Source organism: Lingula anatina, chromosome 4 (genome assembly GCF_051362555.1).
Source record: "Lingula anatina isolate TDL-2025a chromosome 4, LinAna3.0, whole genome shotgun sequence".
NCBI classification, from domain to species: Eukaryota; Metazoa; Brachiopoda; class Lingulata; order Lingulida; family Lingulidae; genus Lingula; species Lingula anatina.
Window position 1 is genome coordinate 11,447,552 of NC_141770.1, and position 15,343 is coordinate 11,462,894.

Sequence of the window (15,343 nt, forward strand, 5' to 3'; positions counted from 1 at the left end):
TAGCTGGGCACTGTTGAAAAACATGTTCAGTTCCACACTTACCACATTCTTGCAGTGGCTGTCGTGAGCGTTGCTTGCTTGGTACCTTTGATTGAGTGTGCTGGCGAGGAGTGCGATGTTGTGGCTGTCTGAAACGCGGTCTCCCTCTTTGACTGTTTCCACTTGGCCGTAGTGCATGAATTTCCTTTGCTGCTGTACTGTGAAGATCCTCAATCTGTTTCTTAGTTGCTTCCTCTGTTCGTGCAATAACAAGAGCCTGATCTAGAGTCAAATCGTCCTCTCTTTGTAATAATTTCGCCTGAATTCGCTCCGAGTTAGTGCCAAAAATGAGAGTGTCAATTATGTGTTGATCAACATCGGTATATTTGCATTCATTTGCCACGAGTCTGATTCGTCTGACAAAAGAATCAATGCTCTCACCTGCTTCTTGTCTGCATGCTCTAAGTTTAAATCTCTGAATTCGAAAGTTACTCTTGGGCTTCGTGTATTCTTCCAATTTTTGCCAATACGAGGTCAACACGTCTGGATCATCAATGTTAAAAGTTTTCACAATTTCGCGGCCTTTTTCTCCGATCCAAAGGAGAAGAAATTTCACTTGTCTTTCCTCTGACACAGCATCTAAAGGTCCTTGGAATATCAATTCACACTTTTCCTTGAAAAGTTTGAACGTACGCGGTAAGTCCATGGATTCCCAGTCCATGTGAGGCGGCTGTATCCCATACATGTGCTCCATTTTTTTTTTTTAGTGATTCTAAATCCGTTTTTATCTTGTAGTTTGTGGGTCATCCAATCTCCAAATTATGCTACATCCAATGTAGATCCCGATTCTGACACCATGTCGTAGTTTTCTGTTGTTATGTAACTCAAGTTAACATTTTTTTAATAACTCATTTATTACATAACACATCCAGCCATGCTGGCTAACTGGTAGAGAAGGAACAATGCTTTATGGGAGATATGTTAATTACATTACAATATGCAACAAAAACTACATGTGCCTTATTATTTTTTCATACAGAGTAACAACTTGGGTCTTTAGGTACAGTGTAGACTGTAGTAACGAATAGCTTTCCCCCACTATCTTCAAGAGTTTCATTGGTAATTACCCTCTAGCCTGAGCAATGCAGGACGGCACCCTGCTAAGAGCCTGTGAACAAGTCAGGCAGGAAACAATTCTAGAACAAGCATATTAACCCTACACATACGTTATAATTTTTTTAGCCTCAGCTGGCACCTGCACACTGAAGAAATAATCCATTGAGGACAGTAGTATTCTGGGTACTGTTGAACGAATAGCGTGCTGTATTTAAATTGAAAGTACTGGTACTATAACAGGCTCAAACAAGTTTAGCTTACTTACTACTAGTCACATGCTTTGAAGCAGATTTTACTAAGTGACTGAAATCAGATTCAAAAGAATCAGAAGTGAAGGTGATAAGGATTTGGTGGTGTAACAAGAGTGTCTTCATTGTGCTGTATGGCAGTGCCTCAAATAAAAAACCACTTTCTACAGTACATAAACTGAACAAGTGCCAATTAAACAGCCTATAAGTATACATGTAAGTTATTTCATTCGGTACAGCTTTTTCCACAGATCCTACATATTTCTGACATTTTCATTTTATGCCTTTGTAATGTCTCAGATGTAATATTTTCGATGAGTGAAATACAATACTTCCAACCTACATTCTACATTACTGGTCAGTAAATTTGTTTGCCAAGCAGGAATTATGTTGAAATATGATATAGTGAGTGAATACAGACTTAAGTTAACAGTTTTGTGAATAAAACTACGGCTCCATTTTCCTTTGTCTCCCTGTGACAATTATTTTTCTTTTTGCTTGCACCTACCAGTTTTTTTACCAGTTAAATAAAGGCTGGGAATGGCAGAACTTGAAAACATGTCACAGAAACTGAGTCAGCTCCATCTGGTGGAAAAATCAGCCATTTATATGGAAGTCCCCCAGCCAGATTATGTTCTGTTGTTGGACTCGCAGGCATGGTAAGGTTTGATTAATTCTCAACTAAAAATCGAAGAATAATAAATTAATAAACAGATGAATAAATACATAAATAATCCAATACTTTACGGCAGAGAGTAGATTGCATCTAAACATCTCTTACTAATAAGTATATCCAAGAATCGAACTGGCCTGAAAACTGTCTCTTTTTTTAGATGAAAATAAATTAAAGAATTTCACTGAAATTTAAAGCACAATCCAGGCAGCCTTAATACTAAAGGATAAAGTGTACATTTTAATTTAAGATCAATTGACAAGTTAAGCTTTTTTTCCAAAGCTGCCAGACAATTCCTTTTTAAAACTGTGAGTGATGACACTTAGGTGTCCAGTTCCAGGTGTAACAAGGACCCTGTTCTTGCAGCCACCAGTTCAAACCACACAGTGAGGTTATTTAACAGGAACACATTGGCTTCCACTGGGACAGTTGAAGGTTTGTTTTTCTATTTATTAGATTTACTTACAATTAAATTATGTTGCTTCAGCGTATTGCCACTGGGTTACTTGCTCATTTTTTTTCTTTAATTGAGTCACATTATGAATTAATTTATTCGCCTGCCTTAATATGAATGAATTTACTAACCTAATCAGCTATAAATTTGTGAAGATGACTCAAGTGATATTTATTTTTCTCTAGTTAAACTAGTGTAATTTATGTATTTATCACTATAGTAAGTGTAATTGTTTATTTATTAATGTGACATGTGATATAGATATGCAAATCACCCGGCCTCATGGGCCTACAAGTCACCGTACTTAGTACTTATGTCAGAAACAAAGCAAAATAAAAAAAAATGATTAAGGTTGAAAGTTATGACTAAACAAACACTATAATTTATCGTTAACTCAACTCCTGAGCCCTGAATAGATCTGTCTGCCTAAACTAAAACTGTTCTTTAAATAACATGCCATGTCTTTAGGTTTATTTACAATTAAGTCTATTAGCATTTTAATTAAATCTTCCCTGTCAACATGACTAGTAAGTTTACAGTAAAGTGTGCATTTGATTTGCTGTCACTTATTTGCCATCCATATTGAAAAACATGACAGTGAATATTCCAAATGAGATAAGATGATATGGTGGGGTGACTTCAACTCATTCACTATTAACATATTACTCTTCTGACTATACCTCAAGCAAAATATCATTTCAGGTCACCAGAAAGCTGTCACAGGAGTAAAATTTGGCAAAACCAACACTGATCTGCTGTATACATCATCACTAGATGGCACTGTAAGGTATTTCCCAGTCAAGAACCACCTTTTTGCTATACTTCTTGTACCACTGCTACCTTGTGCTCCAATGCATTGTCAAAGGGCCCATTCCCAACAAAACTAATATTCTTCATTGATCGATCCAACCCTGCGGGGCTCTAGCTGAACACAATCAGATTAACATATTCGCATGCCTCCTCTTCAGGCCTACCCAACTACCAGATTCGGCACATAAGGATCCTGAATTAACCGGTATATCGGACCACACTACCCATTTTTAAGGTGTGTGTCAGCTAGATCGCATTTCGGAGTATCATACCCAGAACAAATTTTGTAGGACGACTGCGGGCTCATCCACGCTCGACTGTCACCTTAATTGGATAGTAAACGATTGTCGTAAAATCGCTATATGATTTTAAAACCGGGTGAATAAATTTGAAAACCACCTACCGGTAGAACAACCTTAGACTGCACTCTTACTTTAGAGTACTCAATTTTAATGTCTCTATGTGGGGCATATGGGGACTTTACGACATACGGTTTGAATGTTTTAACCACTTTTGATAGGGCTTTTTTGCATTGTATTAGATTAATGTGGCAGTCTAAGGTTGTCTAGGTGGTTTTCAAATTTATGCCCCCCGGTTTTAAAATCATATAGCAATTTTACCTGCTCTTGTTTTCAACATACTCATGTAATTACCAGCTACTTAGTATTCTATTCTACGCCAAGAGAAGGCATATTAATCTGTTTATCTGATCGCATTCAGCAAGAGTCCACACTGAGTTGGATTCATCTACATAGAAGAACAGTTTCATGGGGATTGTGCCCTAAGAAGCATATTCTTGCTTGACGGACAGCTGAAGGTTACATGGGTATATCTAGAAGAAAGCAATAGTGCCTTCAGCTGGAACAGAACTCAGGTGTACAGGTCTTCAGTTTTTTTTAATACTTCTAATACTACATAATTTTGTAAAATTTTTCGAAGTTGATTTGACAAGCATTCAAAGTAAATATAACAGTTTTTAATTATAGGTGCTGGGATATTCGATCAAATTTAAAACAGCCAGTGCAATCATTCACAGGTATGTACTACTTTGATTCTTAGAAAAAATTTCTTTTATCAAAATATGAATAGCTTTAAAGCTGAACACATGGATACATATAGAGCCTGACAATATTTATTGTTATAGTGCATAAATAGAAAGGCATTGTATATTTTGGTGCACCACGTAAGAAGTATGTTAATATATGTTTCCAGATAATTATGATATCATTTGAAATTTCTGTTTCTTAAAGCATATTTTGTGGAAAAATATGATATGTCAGACCATTAAACTTAACTACAACCAGTAACAATTCTAACAAGCTTTAATAAGTGCCAAAGCATATACACACAAATGTTAATAGCTGCATGTTCTGTTTTACACACATTTTTCATTGTTTAGTTCCAGAAAGTCTTCCAAAAGCCAAGCTCTGCTGTCTAGACATCAGTTGTGATGACGGCATACTTTGTGCAGGCACTGAACAATTCAAAGCCAAGAAGAAAGAGAAGAAGAAAAATAAGAAGACATGTGATGAGGAATCTGACATGGACTCGGATGAAGAGGATGCCACCGTTTACATGCTGTTTTGGTGAGGAGGCAGTTGGACAACCTAGTATTAAAATATAAACAATTCATGTCTAACAATAAATATCCTTGTTCAGCAGTTAATGATGATAATTCAAAGGTTAAGATTTGACTCAGAGACTCGCCTACCTCTCTCTCTCTCTCTCTCTCTCTCTCTCTCACACACACACACACACACACCCCTGCCTCCACATTGTTCTAATCCTGTTATATGTATTGATTTTAGGGACTGTAGAAAGTCTAAGATGTTGGGCTGCTATAAAGAAAGTCATCAGGATGACATAACTCAGGTAACAGTACCAGTGGCATATTTTACTGGCATTTTAATTAATATGTTCATATTTTCAAATGATTGTATTTAAGACATGTACACTTAAGCTCACGTTGATGCTTAAAACAATTCAAGTTTTTTTATTTTTGATGTTCTGAAAAACCTTATTGGCAAATCAGCAATTTTAATTAAAATCAATTAATTTTAATTAGTTAAAACTTCTTTTTGACAATGCCTATGCAGGATTCATTTTTAGTTCTTTATAGACTTGGGTAAAGGCTTAATGAATATTTAAGAAATGAAAATTTTAGACAATTTAAAATCCTTCATTTAGAATTGTATGTTTGACATGGTTTTAGGTGTGTTTTCACCCCAGCCACTCAGACAGATTGGCCAGTGGCTCCACAGACGGACTGGTGTGTACCTTTCACATTAATGAGACATGTGAGGATGATGCACTGCAGTGTATTTTCAACACGGAATCCACAGTGGTATGCTTGCCCTTAGTTTAAATTTAAGCACAGAGGGGAAAAAATATCAGTATTGAAGGAAATTAGATGCATACTTTTTATGGTATTGTTGTCTTTAAAAGTGTACTTAAAATAGTGAATTGGAATGCTAAGTGACATTTAATTTGTTGAAGATTTTGATATTGATATAGCCTGCATCTGCTAATGAATTAACTTAATTATGTGCAGTATATTTGACAGATTAAAATACTCTATATGTCAGATTATCAACTGACAAAACAACCTCCATTATAATTCAGTGTGTTGGAAGTTATACCGTTCCATAGTATTGCCCTTTCCTAAAAAGTTTCCACTTTAATATCTTAAATACGTAGGTTATGTGAGCTAAATACAAATATCATGATATACCTTATGCACAGTGCTGGAACTAAGTCGTGCCTTACTTTTGGGAGACAATGATAACATTTATCAACATTAGGCCATGAATGATGTCATTATAAATCAAAATAAGTTACACCAAATAAGGTTGAGGCCCATATCTTTGTGCAGAATGCAAGCCAGAGTTTAACATTTAAAAATAATTTATTATTAAAGTAATTTTTTTGCTTCAGTATAAGATAGGCTGGGGTGGGAAGGACAACAATGCAGTGTATTGCCTCACACACATGGAGACATTTCATATCTGGGACACAGTTGAGGTAGGGACCAATGGTAGTTGATTTCATTTGTGTTTATATGTGCTTCCATGTGTTCAATTGCACAGGTAGGAGTAGGTTCATTGTATTTGTGTGAAATTTTTATGGCAAAAAAGTGTTCAACTGCAGTATTTCAATAACCGTGCATTACATGGAGAGAGAGAGAGAGAGAGAGAGAGAGAGAGAGAGAGAGAGAATCTCATGTTGTATATGGATAAAATTAATTTTCCATAACAATAATCTGCTAAGATAAAAAAGATAGTTGCAGTCCAGGTTTTGTAATTTAAAATATATTTAAGTCCTGTTACGACAATAACAAAACATTTGATTTATTTTCTTACTCATGATTTATTGATTTTTAATCTTGTGTTACAGTCGGAGAGTATGCTAGAACTAAAAAATCCAAGGGACTTGTTTAAGGTAATTTTTTTACGCTTAGAGTAATTATCTTAAGAGTTTTAAGTTTATAAGCTTGAATTCTCAGTGAATTTAAAGAGACATTCAGATTTGACTGCCTCTTTACATACATCATACTGTCTAGCACCCAACAAGACTTATCTCATTATATGAATTCAGAAATAAAAACGAGTTGATTTGTAGTAAAGAAAATAGTAACTCTATTAGTATTAAAAATATTATTAGGCTAGAGTTCCCATATCTGAACACAGTTTTGATAAACCATATTCTCTCTTCTCTTTGCTTATTTATCAGCATTTGTAAAGTAAGATTTATACATTTTTTTTTTTTGGGGGGGGGGGGGTACACTAAGGAAAGATTTAAGTTGCAAACTGATCTATGAAATAGGATATAGATATTATTATAATATTAAATGTTATCTAAAATGAGATTGTATAATATTAATAATAGAGTGCATAAATACAACACATTAATAAATCTGATTTGCAGGGTAAATCTCAAGTAGACTACCTTGTGGACTGTTTCCATGGTGACCAGGATAGGGACAAGTTTCATTTACTCACTGGGACGCACAGGTAGAAATTATCCTGCTTGAAGAGATATAGACCTGTTTTTCTTTTTTTTTTAAGAAAAGAAGAATGAAAAAGAAAAGTAAATTAAAATCTATATCAAATTATTAGCATAAGTGAATACAATATATTACATTCATACAAATTTCTTTTTACTTGAGCAATATCTATTTATAATGGTGGTGTTGAATGGACTTACACTTCACAACAAAAGAATGTATTTGCATTAAATATGCTTTAGTATATCTAAGTCTCATTATCAATACATTTCCCAAAATCCCAAAAAAGTCAGATTCTCCTTTTTTATATATTTTATTGAGGTTATTTTTATTTTAGTGGTTCCTTGAATATTGTTGAACTATACAATTCACAGCAGACTGTTGTAGCAACTCTGGAGGGCGGCCATAATGCGACAGTCAGGTGCATGAACTGGGATGAGGAGGTGAACTTTTTATGTCCTTCAAAGTAATTTAACTGACTTGCTTTTTGTTACTGTAACAGAAATGGAAACAAACTATATGCCTATTTGTTTGCAAATGCTGAGCATGTATCACAGTTTTAAGATATGTTTAATTTTGTGGTTACATTGATTTTTTTGTTACAAAGTAAAGATTGCGTATTTGTTCTGTATTACAGAACTGAGCCGTAGATCGACCAGGAAACATCTTGCATGTCAAAAACAGTAACATTACTTAATCAAAGTCTTTTTTTTTTTTTTTTTTTTTTTTTTTTGTAGTTCAATGTGCATGTAGCAGTGCAACAAATGTTTCCAGATTTATCATTATGCAGAAATGAATTCTGATATTCTTAGAAATTGCCTGAAATTAAAATATTATGTAAAATAAAATTTCATTGGTCACTTCAGACAGTGACGTTGGTAACCGGGGGAGAAGACTCCATGACTTGTTTATGGAAGCCTGGGCAGATAAAATCGGAGCATACTTCATCTAAAGCATCAGAAAGAAAGGTAATCTATTGGAAGATGCAGACGGATTTATTTCTGTAGTGGAAATGCAGTAGTTGAGTCAAATCTGAATGAGTTGGTTACCACTGGCACATTACTGATTCTGTGCCTGTTAAGTGTAAACAACCGTCACAATGCAAATTGGTGTTATACACTGTTTATAGGTGAGTGAAAAAGAAAATTGCCCTCCCCCTATCTGGAGATTGTGAACCTTTCAATGTGGTTAATACCTACAGTCCCTTAATAAGTTAATAAAATGAATAAATAATTTTAAAATTAAAAAAAAAATGAAATTTGTATTTCTGTTGATGGAAAAATATGCTCCTCGTTTAGCTAAGGTTTATCCTTAAAATTTTATAGAGTAGCACTGCAACTCATTTACAGAAGAATGCATTTTTAAAAGAAAAATGATCTACCTGAATAAGAGCATATAAAAATAGAATGTTATCACATATCAAAACATTCTTCTCAACCATAAAGAGTGAGACCCAAATGACATATAGTGAGAAAGTTGATTATTGTGAATTGTTTGTCAAAATTTTTATTTACATTTTACAACTCCATCTAACAAAAAACCTACCAGGTTTGATAAATCTTGGCTCAGCGGCAGAAATTTCAAAGGGGGGGGGAGGTGTCTTTTACTAAAAAGTGGACCTTTTTACAGCATTAGCCTGCTCAACGTAAAAAGTGGCATAGAACCAAGAACAAATTGCAATTCAGAGACAACCCTTTCCTGCCAAAATGACAGTTCTTTCAAACCCTAAGACCTTTCTTGCCCGCAAGCCTGAAATCCATATTTAAATAATATTTTTAATATTAAAAAACAGTAGATAGAACGGAAGCAACTTGAGCAGTTTTATATTGGATTTAAAGATTAAGGACATTCCATTTATGCTGACATCATATTCTAAGATGACCAACCTTGACAGTTGGTCAATAAAATGTTTGAGGTGTCATCTTTTCACATGTCAGTTAGGAGAGGTGGTGCTTGTGGATAATCCTGAAATGGGACATGAAAATGTGAGAACTGTACATATAAAAATTGGGATGATAAAGTATTTATTTCAACCCCCCCCCCCCCCCCCCCCCCCCCATTACATCTATGCCATGAACTTGTACAAAAATTAAGGCAAAGTGATGGGCTAAAAATTCTTTAAATAGGCAGTTGAGCTGGTAATACATGACTCAAAGGCAGGATGGGAGACAGAGTTCCAAGCATTGATAGGAGGAATTAGTACCTGGAAGACACCTGCCCTGAAAGTGTTTATTTGTTTTAGTCATATACTTGAGTTTGTATTGAGATTAAAATCAAGTGTTCAGGAAGGGATTTGAATGTGAATACCTCATAACCTTTATAAACTGTTAAAAAAATCCAAAGATTAAGAGTGGCTCAAAAGGTAGCATCTGCCCCAGAGGCAAGGAGGGTTTGTGGGATTGGGGGGGGGGGGGGGGGGGGGGGGGTTAAAAAGAATTGCCCATTTTGATTTCGAAAGAAAAGATCCACACTGAATTTAAATTTGACATGTTCTAGATCCTACGCCTTTTGTCATATGTTAGGTTAACTTAAAGGGTAAAAAGGTCCTCTTTTTCAGAAATTTCTAAATTTTTAGTCTCAAGACGAAAGACTGTTCAGATCTAGAGTCTCTAATAAAGGCTTTCCTTAAAAAGTGTCCCCTCTGTGTCTGAAGTTCTAAAAGAACTATGTGAAGAGTTCAAACTCTTGGAAAAAGATAGATTTAAATGTTTGTGAAGATACATGACGCTATTGAACTTAAAATTGGGCATGTGGGTGGTGGTCTGGTGCATTATTTAGACAAAATCATCCTTTGTAAAGGCCTTTTAAAGTTATGTCATTGTTTTGGGATATTTGCCTTTATTGTATTGACTCTATTGTTACCAGCAGTCATGGCAATTGATCAGAGCATACAGAGACTGACACTTGGCTTATAAAAATTTCTCCCTTGACTTAACTTTTCCTCAGCATGCACACGCAGCTCTCTGACAGTTAAATTTTGAGTTCCAAAAATATCATCAACTTGTTGGATTGGCATTATGGCTCAAGCTTGCATGTCATGAGGTTTGGTAAGTGATATGTGGTAGGTAGGGGTTTCTATTGTTTTTTGCCCTTTAAATTGCACATTCTCTCTTGTCTGAAAACAAAATCCCTGGGTGTGTCTTCTGGTATACATGTTCACTTGAGGATAGATTTATAGAAGTTTGCTGACATTTTTCTTGGCTTCCAGGGGTATGGACAGATTTCTTCATTTCTGTATGCACTTGATCAAAATGCATTATTTATATGGAGACAGCTATGGTAGAGAACTGAGACCAGGATTTCAATAAAAAAATAGAGAATTTTATTTCTGTTTTTTTATCATGTCATACCACAACTGATAAAGGTCATGATATCAGCAGGTGTATTTAGACCTGCATTGTGTAAGATAAACAGGAAATAATGTAACTGATGAAACTGGTTGGTACGATTTAGAATCTTCGATTCTTGGCCAGTCATGATTCTTCCTCTGTGATCTGGTCATCTTGTGATGGTCATTCTTGCCTCATTAGTCCAAAATCTCATTCTCATAGATATGAAGGTTCATTGGTCCAGAAAAGATAGAAAAGTGACTTAATTTTTGGAAAAAAAAACTTTGCACCATTGAACTTTTGGACTATAGAGACCCACCCATCTGGTGATATCAATTTATGCTCAAGTTTTTTAAAGTAAGTAAAGTTCAGTATACCCCTCTTGTGTCACACTGTTTGTATTTCTTAATGTTCAGAAACTGTCAGTATTGAGCATGGAGATTTTTTCCAACTATTGACAGATTTCAAAAATATCATTGGCCTAGGTCTCCTTGGACCCCTTGCCTTATTTTCTGACTTTTTCACTAAATGGCAGTTTTATCCCTCTTTCGTGTCACACTGTATTTCTTACTGTTCAGAAACTCATCTTGACAAATAGGTGTCAGTATTGAAGATGATAATAAGACTATCAGGAGGAGTGAAAAGGAGTGATGTGTTCCAAAATTTAGTACAAGGTTAGATATATTTGTTTGTCTGGTGTTACAGTATTGCTGTATACTTATCCAACAGGGAAACAAGACGCTTTTGTGGAGTTGTTATTTCTTCCAACGTGCTTTTTGTCCATGTGTCATACTGAATTAGGATGTCAGGGGGCTTGCATAAATCTGCCTAAGATTTGTATGTTTAACAGTTTTTATTTTTTTAATTTTCAAGTCTGATTGGGATGTGAGTGTCAGTTGTAGAACATAAGCTTTTAATTTCTAATTGGTGTTGGTACTGAAATTTTTTAATGCAAGATACAGTGTGAATCAAGTGACATATATTCCATCAATGCCAGATTGTGGATATACAGTTCATTGATTGTGCAGACATAAGTATTAGAAATTGAAATTAAAAAGGTTTTGAAAAATAAATATGAACATTCAAATTTTAGAAATGAGCACAAGCAGTTTGATTAGATTTTTTAAAAATTGATATAATGTTTACGCCCATTTGCCTTTATTTTTATTTTTCTATTCTGTTTCATGTTTAGAGAAAAAATTACAAATTTGTCATATTTGACGTTCATAGCAGCCCCAGTGACCATCTCTTCTTAGACTCTTAAAATCTGCTGTACTCCATGACACTACTGACAAAGGTCACACACCAGCTCTGAGACATACCAACCTTTTCCTCTGATCTCCCCTGGCAATTTATACACTGATTCTACAATCAGTGGCTGTTGTTTCTCCATTAAGTTGCCAAGTACACAACAAAGGGCAAGAGCGTGCAGAGGAAGGACACTGATAAGACAGATTCCTTATCAGTCCGTGGCAGGGAGGGCATTCTGGTGACAGTCCCATAGTTGGTGACAGTCTCATGGCCAAGTAAATTAGTTTGCCCACAGATCTGTCACATTTAGATGGAATAATGACATTGACAGTATTTGGACATCAAGATTGTCTCTTTTCAAATGTACTCCATTTTCAAATGATTAGAAATTACACTGAATAAGACAAAAAATCACAATACAATGCAATCACTTTTTTCTTTTTGATTTTATTGCAATCAGTCAAAAGTTGATTTATTTATTGCATTAGTAGTAGTCTGTATAGTGTAGTAAAAAAAATTATAGACTTAATGCATATTGCATTATTCTGAAGGAAAGGCCCATTGGCTGTTTTTCATGGAAGTTCACTAAATTTTTATCAAGTGATTCAATAAGTCTATAGCAAGTAGAGTTTATTACAGGGTTGCTAACTTGACACATCAACCCGTATGTTACAGGTTTGTTGGGATCATCCCCAATTTTTGTATACATTACTTGATTCTTATTTATAATCACCAGATTTTGGCATTTCGAGAAGTAATGCTGACCACCCTGCAATTATCTATAATAATAGGGAGCTGTCAGCTGGAATATTTTCGCCTCTGATCTACCAGTCATTTATCTTTGTTTGTGACAGTTTTGGTGATTTAAGGTGTTGGTTGTTTGGTACAATGATGGTCATTAAAATGATGCATGAAGCTGTTACCTTTTTTAGTGTCTGGCAGGTGTGGTAAAGATGGCCTCAGGTAAGGCTAGCCATCAGTTAGGGGTCATTCAGTGCATTGCTGTCTCAAGAGCTAACTACTATAGGAGCGTGGAATGTAAATCTCTGTTAGCTACGAGGGCAGCATTTGGTTTTATTTAATTTTTTTTATAATTGTTGTGTGAGTCATGTAATTATTAGAATTGGCCAGATTGAACGTTAGGTTAATTTTCTGAAATTCCTAACCACCTTACATAGCAAAATAATTTGTTCTGAAACAGCCTTACATACATTTTTGTCAGAAATAGGAAGGAAGAAACTCCTTACAACTCATCCTTTATGTCTGACAAATTTAGAGACCTATTACCAACTCTAGGAATTTAGGCATATTTTTTTTACATCATAAAAGACAGCCTGCCATTGTTGACAGGTGCATAGCTATTGTTAATTACAAGTTGGACAATAGATCTATGTTTTTGGAGTATTGTCATGTTGCCAACCCTGAATATAGAAATGAGATGTATTGAGATTTTTTTTTAGTCTGAGAGGGGAATGTGTGTGACCTCATGCACTATTTGATCAATGAGCGTGTATATCAAAGTGCTATCTAGAGCCTCTCTCAAGTAGTGTCTAGACCTGGAGGAGCAGCTTGGGTCCGCCTTCCATTGTTTGCAAAGGATTTGTTAGATTTGTTCCCATAGCAGGAGTGCTAAGATAGCTCAATTTATACTGTCATCTTCAGAGAGGAGTCACAGTATCACCATGTGCTGGAACAGATCTGTAGCCAGTTATTTTAAAGGAGGGTTCTCTTTCTAAAAAGTGGATCTCTTTGCCCAATCACTTAGAGCGCATTCTCAACGAATTAAGCCAGGCTTTAAAAAGCCGGTGACCTAAAAATGGCGGACGTACATGAAAGAAAAACCGCCTAATCTTTTAATAGTCTCTCCGCCTCTCACACGCCTCCCCACACGTCGTCCCTGCGGGGTACAGTAATTAAATCTCGGCTCCGAACCTAAATATTTCCGTGAATATCTCTGGTGATATTATCTCCGTAGAAAGTCTATTCATTGCTGCTCTACGGGCCAAATTATTCCTTTTTCGTCTCTGTTTTCAAAGATAATAGAACAGAAGAGCTTTTTTTCCTTCGATCGCCTTCAGCCGCCATGCTTTCTTCACCACGAGTTTAACTGATGAGCATGCGCACTTAATATTTCTCAGGTAGCTTCCGCATGGCGAACGGAGACGCGATTTAATTACTGTACCCCGCAGGGACGACGTGTGGGGAGGCGGAGAGACTATTAAAAGATTAGGCGGTTTTTCTTTCATGTACGTCCACCATTTTTAGGTCACCGGCTTTGTAAAGCCTGGCTTAATTCGTTGAGAATGCGCTCTTAGTGGCCCAAATTGAGAAATAGCATATAACCAACGGTCTAATTTTGATTATGAACTTTTCTAACCAAAAGAGCAATTCTGAGTCCAACCTGCTGATTCACCCTGCCTGTCAGTCTGTATGTGACCTGACTTAGGGGCCATTCAGAATGAGAAGAGCCAAGTGCTTACTGGTCCACAGCCTAAATATGGCGGACCTACATGAAAGGAAGACTGCTTAATCTTGTAATGGTCTCTACGCCTCTTTCACGCCTCTTCACGGGCCGTCCCTGCAGGGGCCCAGTAATAAAATCTCGTCTCAATTTGATTTTTGCTGTAATTTCAACTCTTTTTTTTTTAGCTTTTTTTATTAGCTTTGCCATTGGTATCTCACTGAAAACTGTGATAAAAATGAAACAGAAATATTTGATTAAGAAAAAAGTCAGGCATGAGTCTTTTTTCAAAATTGAGAAATTTGGTGATTTTTAAATTCAGTTCTAAAGGCAGCCCCTAGACCCCTGGTCAATAGGTGTTTATACCGCTATAAATCAGAGAGAGTTTTCTCTCTTTTTTTTCAAAAACCCAGGCTCAGTTTTGTAAAGAACAACATTTTCAATGAGAGATAGTGAATAATATGGCAATATACAGAGTTTGAGTAACTACAGAGTAAGCAGAGTAACTACACAAAGTTTATTAATTTATGTGTCACTGAACTAGCACACACACACATTCACACGCACCACTTCAAAAATTGAGAAGACAAAAAGAAACAAATTGTTTTTGTGCTATTTTTCTATTTAATTGGTTCTAAATGTCATTTTACATCACTATGGATTAAGAATCTCTTTGAATTAAGAATCAAGTTTTATGCACTCTAGCATTAAAAAGACAACAATAGACTGAAAAACAAAGTGTTTTATTCTTCTCTGTGAACTGGGTTCTGTTGCCATTGTAAATAACCAAGAGGATGTTTGAGTGATAGTGTGTGACGCATAAACTCTATTCTTGTACATCTAAAAATAAAAAGGAGGTTAAATCTAGGGACATTTTAATGTCCTGGCACTGTTATGATGAAAATTGATTTTGTAATTTTTTATTGTAATTTTTGTTCCATTTATACTTTACTTTCAAATAAGAGCTAACATATCTGTTAAACTGACAATATTGATTTATATCAGTACCATGGAAAGAC

General features: G+C 35.5%; 1 protein-coding gene across 8 annotated transcripts in view; it reads left to right on the top strand.

Annotated features, from left to right (window-relative positions):
* LOC106159588 (WD repeat-containing protein 89) overlaps window positions 1-15,343 on the top strand; it is a 28,507-nt gene that overhangs the window by 1,395 nt on the left and 11,769 nt on the right. The window contains exons 2-14 of one of the 8 annotated variants that reach the window (XM_024076250.2): window positions 1,222-1,559; window positions 1,855-2,002; window positions 2,357-2,451; window positions 3,173-3,257; window positions 4,267-4,316; window positions 4,680-4,866; window positions 5,089-5,152; window positions 5,493-5,624; window positions 6,215-6,301; window positions 6,674-6,718; window positions 7,205-7,290; window positions 7,621-7,726; window positions 8,150-8,251. In XM_024076250.2, the coding sequence (XP_023932018.2) occupies window positions 1,884-2,002; window positions 2,357-2,451; window positions 3,173-3,257; window positions 4,267-4,316; window positions 4,680-4,866; window positions 5,089-5,152; window positions 5,493-5,624; window positions 6,215-6,301; window positions 6,674-6,718; window positions 7,205-7,290; window positions 7,621-7,726; window positions 8,150-8,251 (1,158 nt within the window). In that variant the 5' untranslated portion in view covers window positions 1,222-1,559; window positions 1,855-1,883. Of the gene's footprint in view, window positions 1-1,221; window positions 1,560-1,854; window positions 2,003-2,298; window positions 2,452-3,172; window positions 3,258-4,266; window positions 4,317-4,679; window positions 4,867-5,088; window positions 5,153-5,492; window positions 5,625-6,214; window positions 6,302-6,673; window positions 6,719-7,204; window positions 7,291-7,620; window positions 7,727-8,149; window positions 8,252-15,343 lie in introns of those variants that run through there. The other 7 variants (XM_087011195.1, XM_024076246.2, XM_013535902.3 and 4 more) reach the window with 7 other exon arrangements.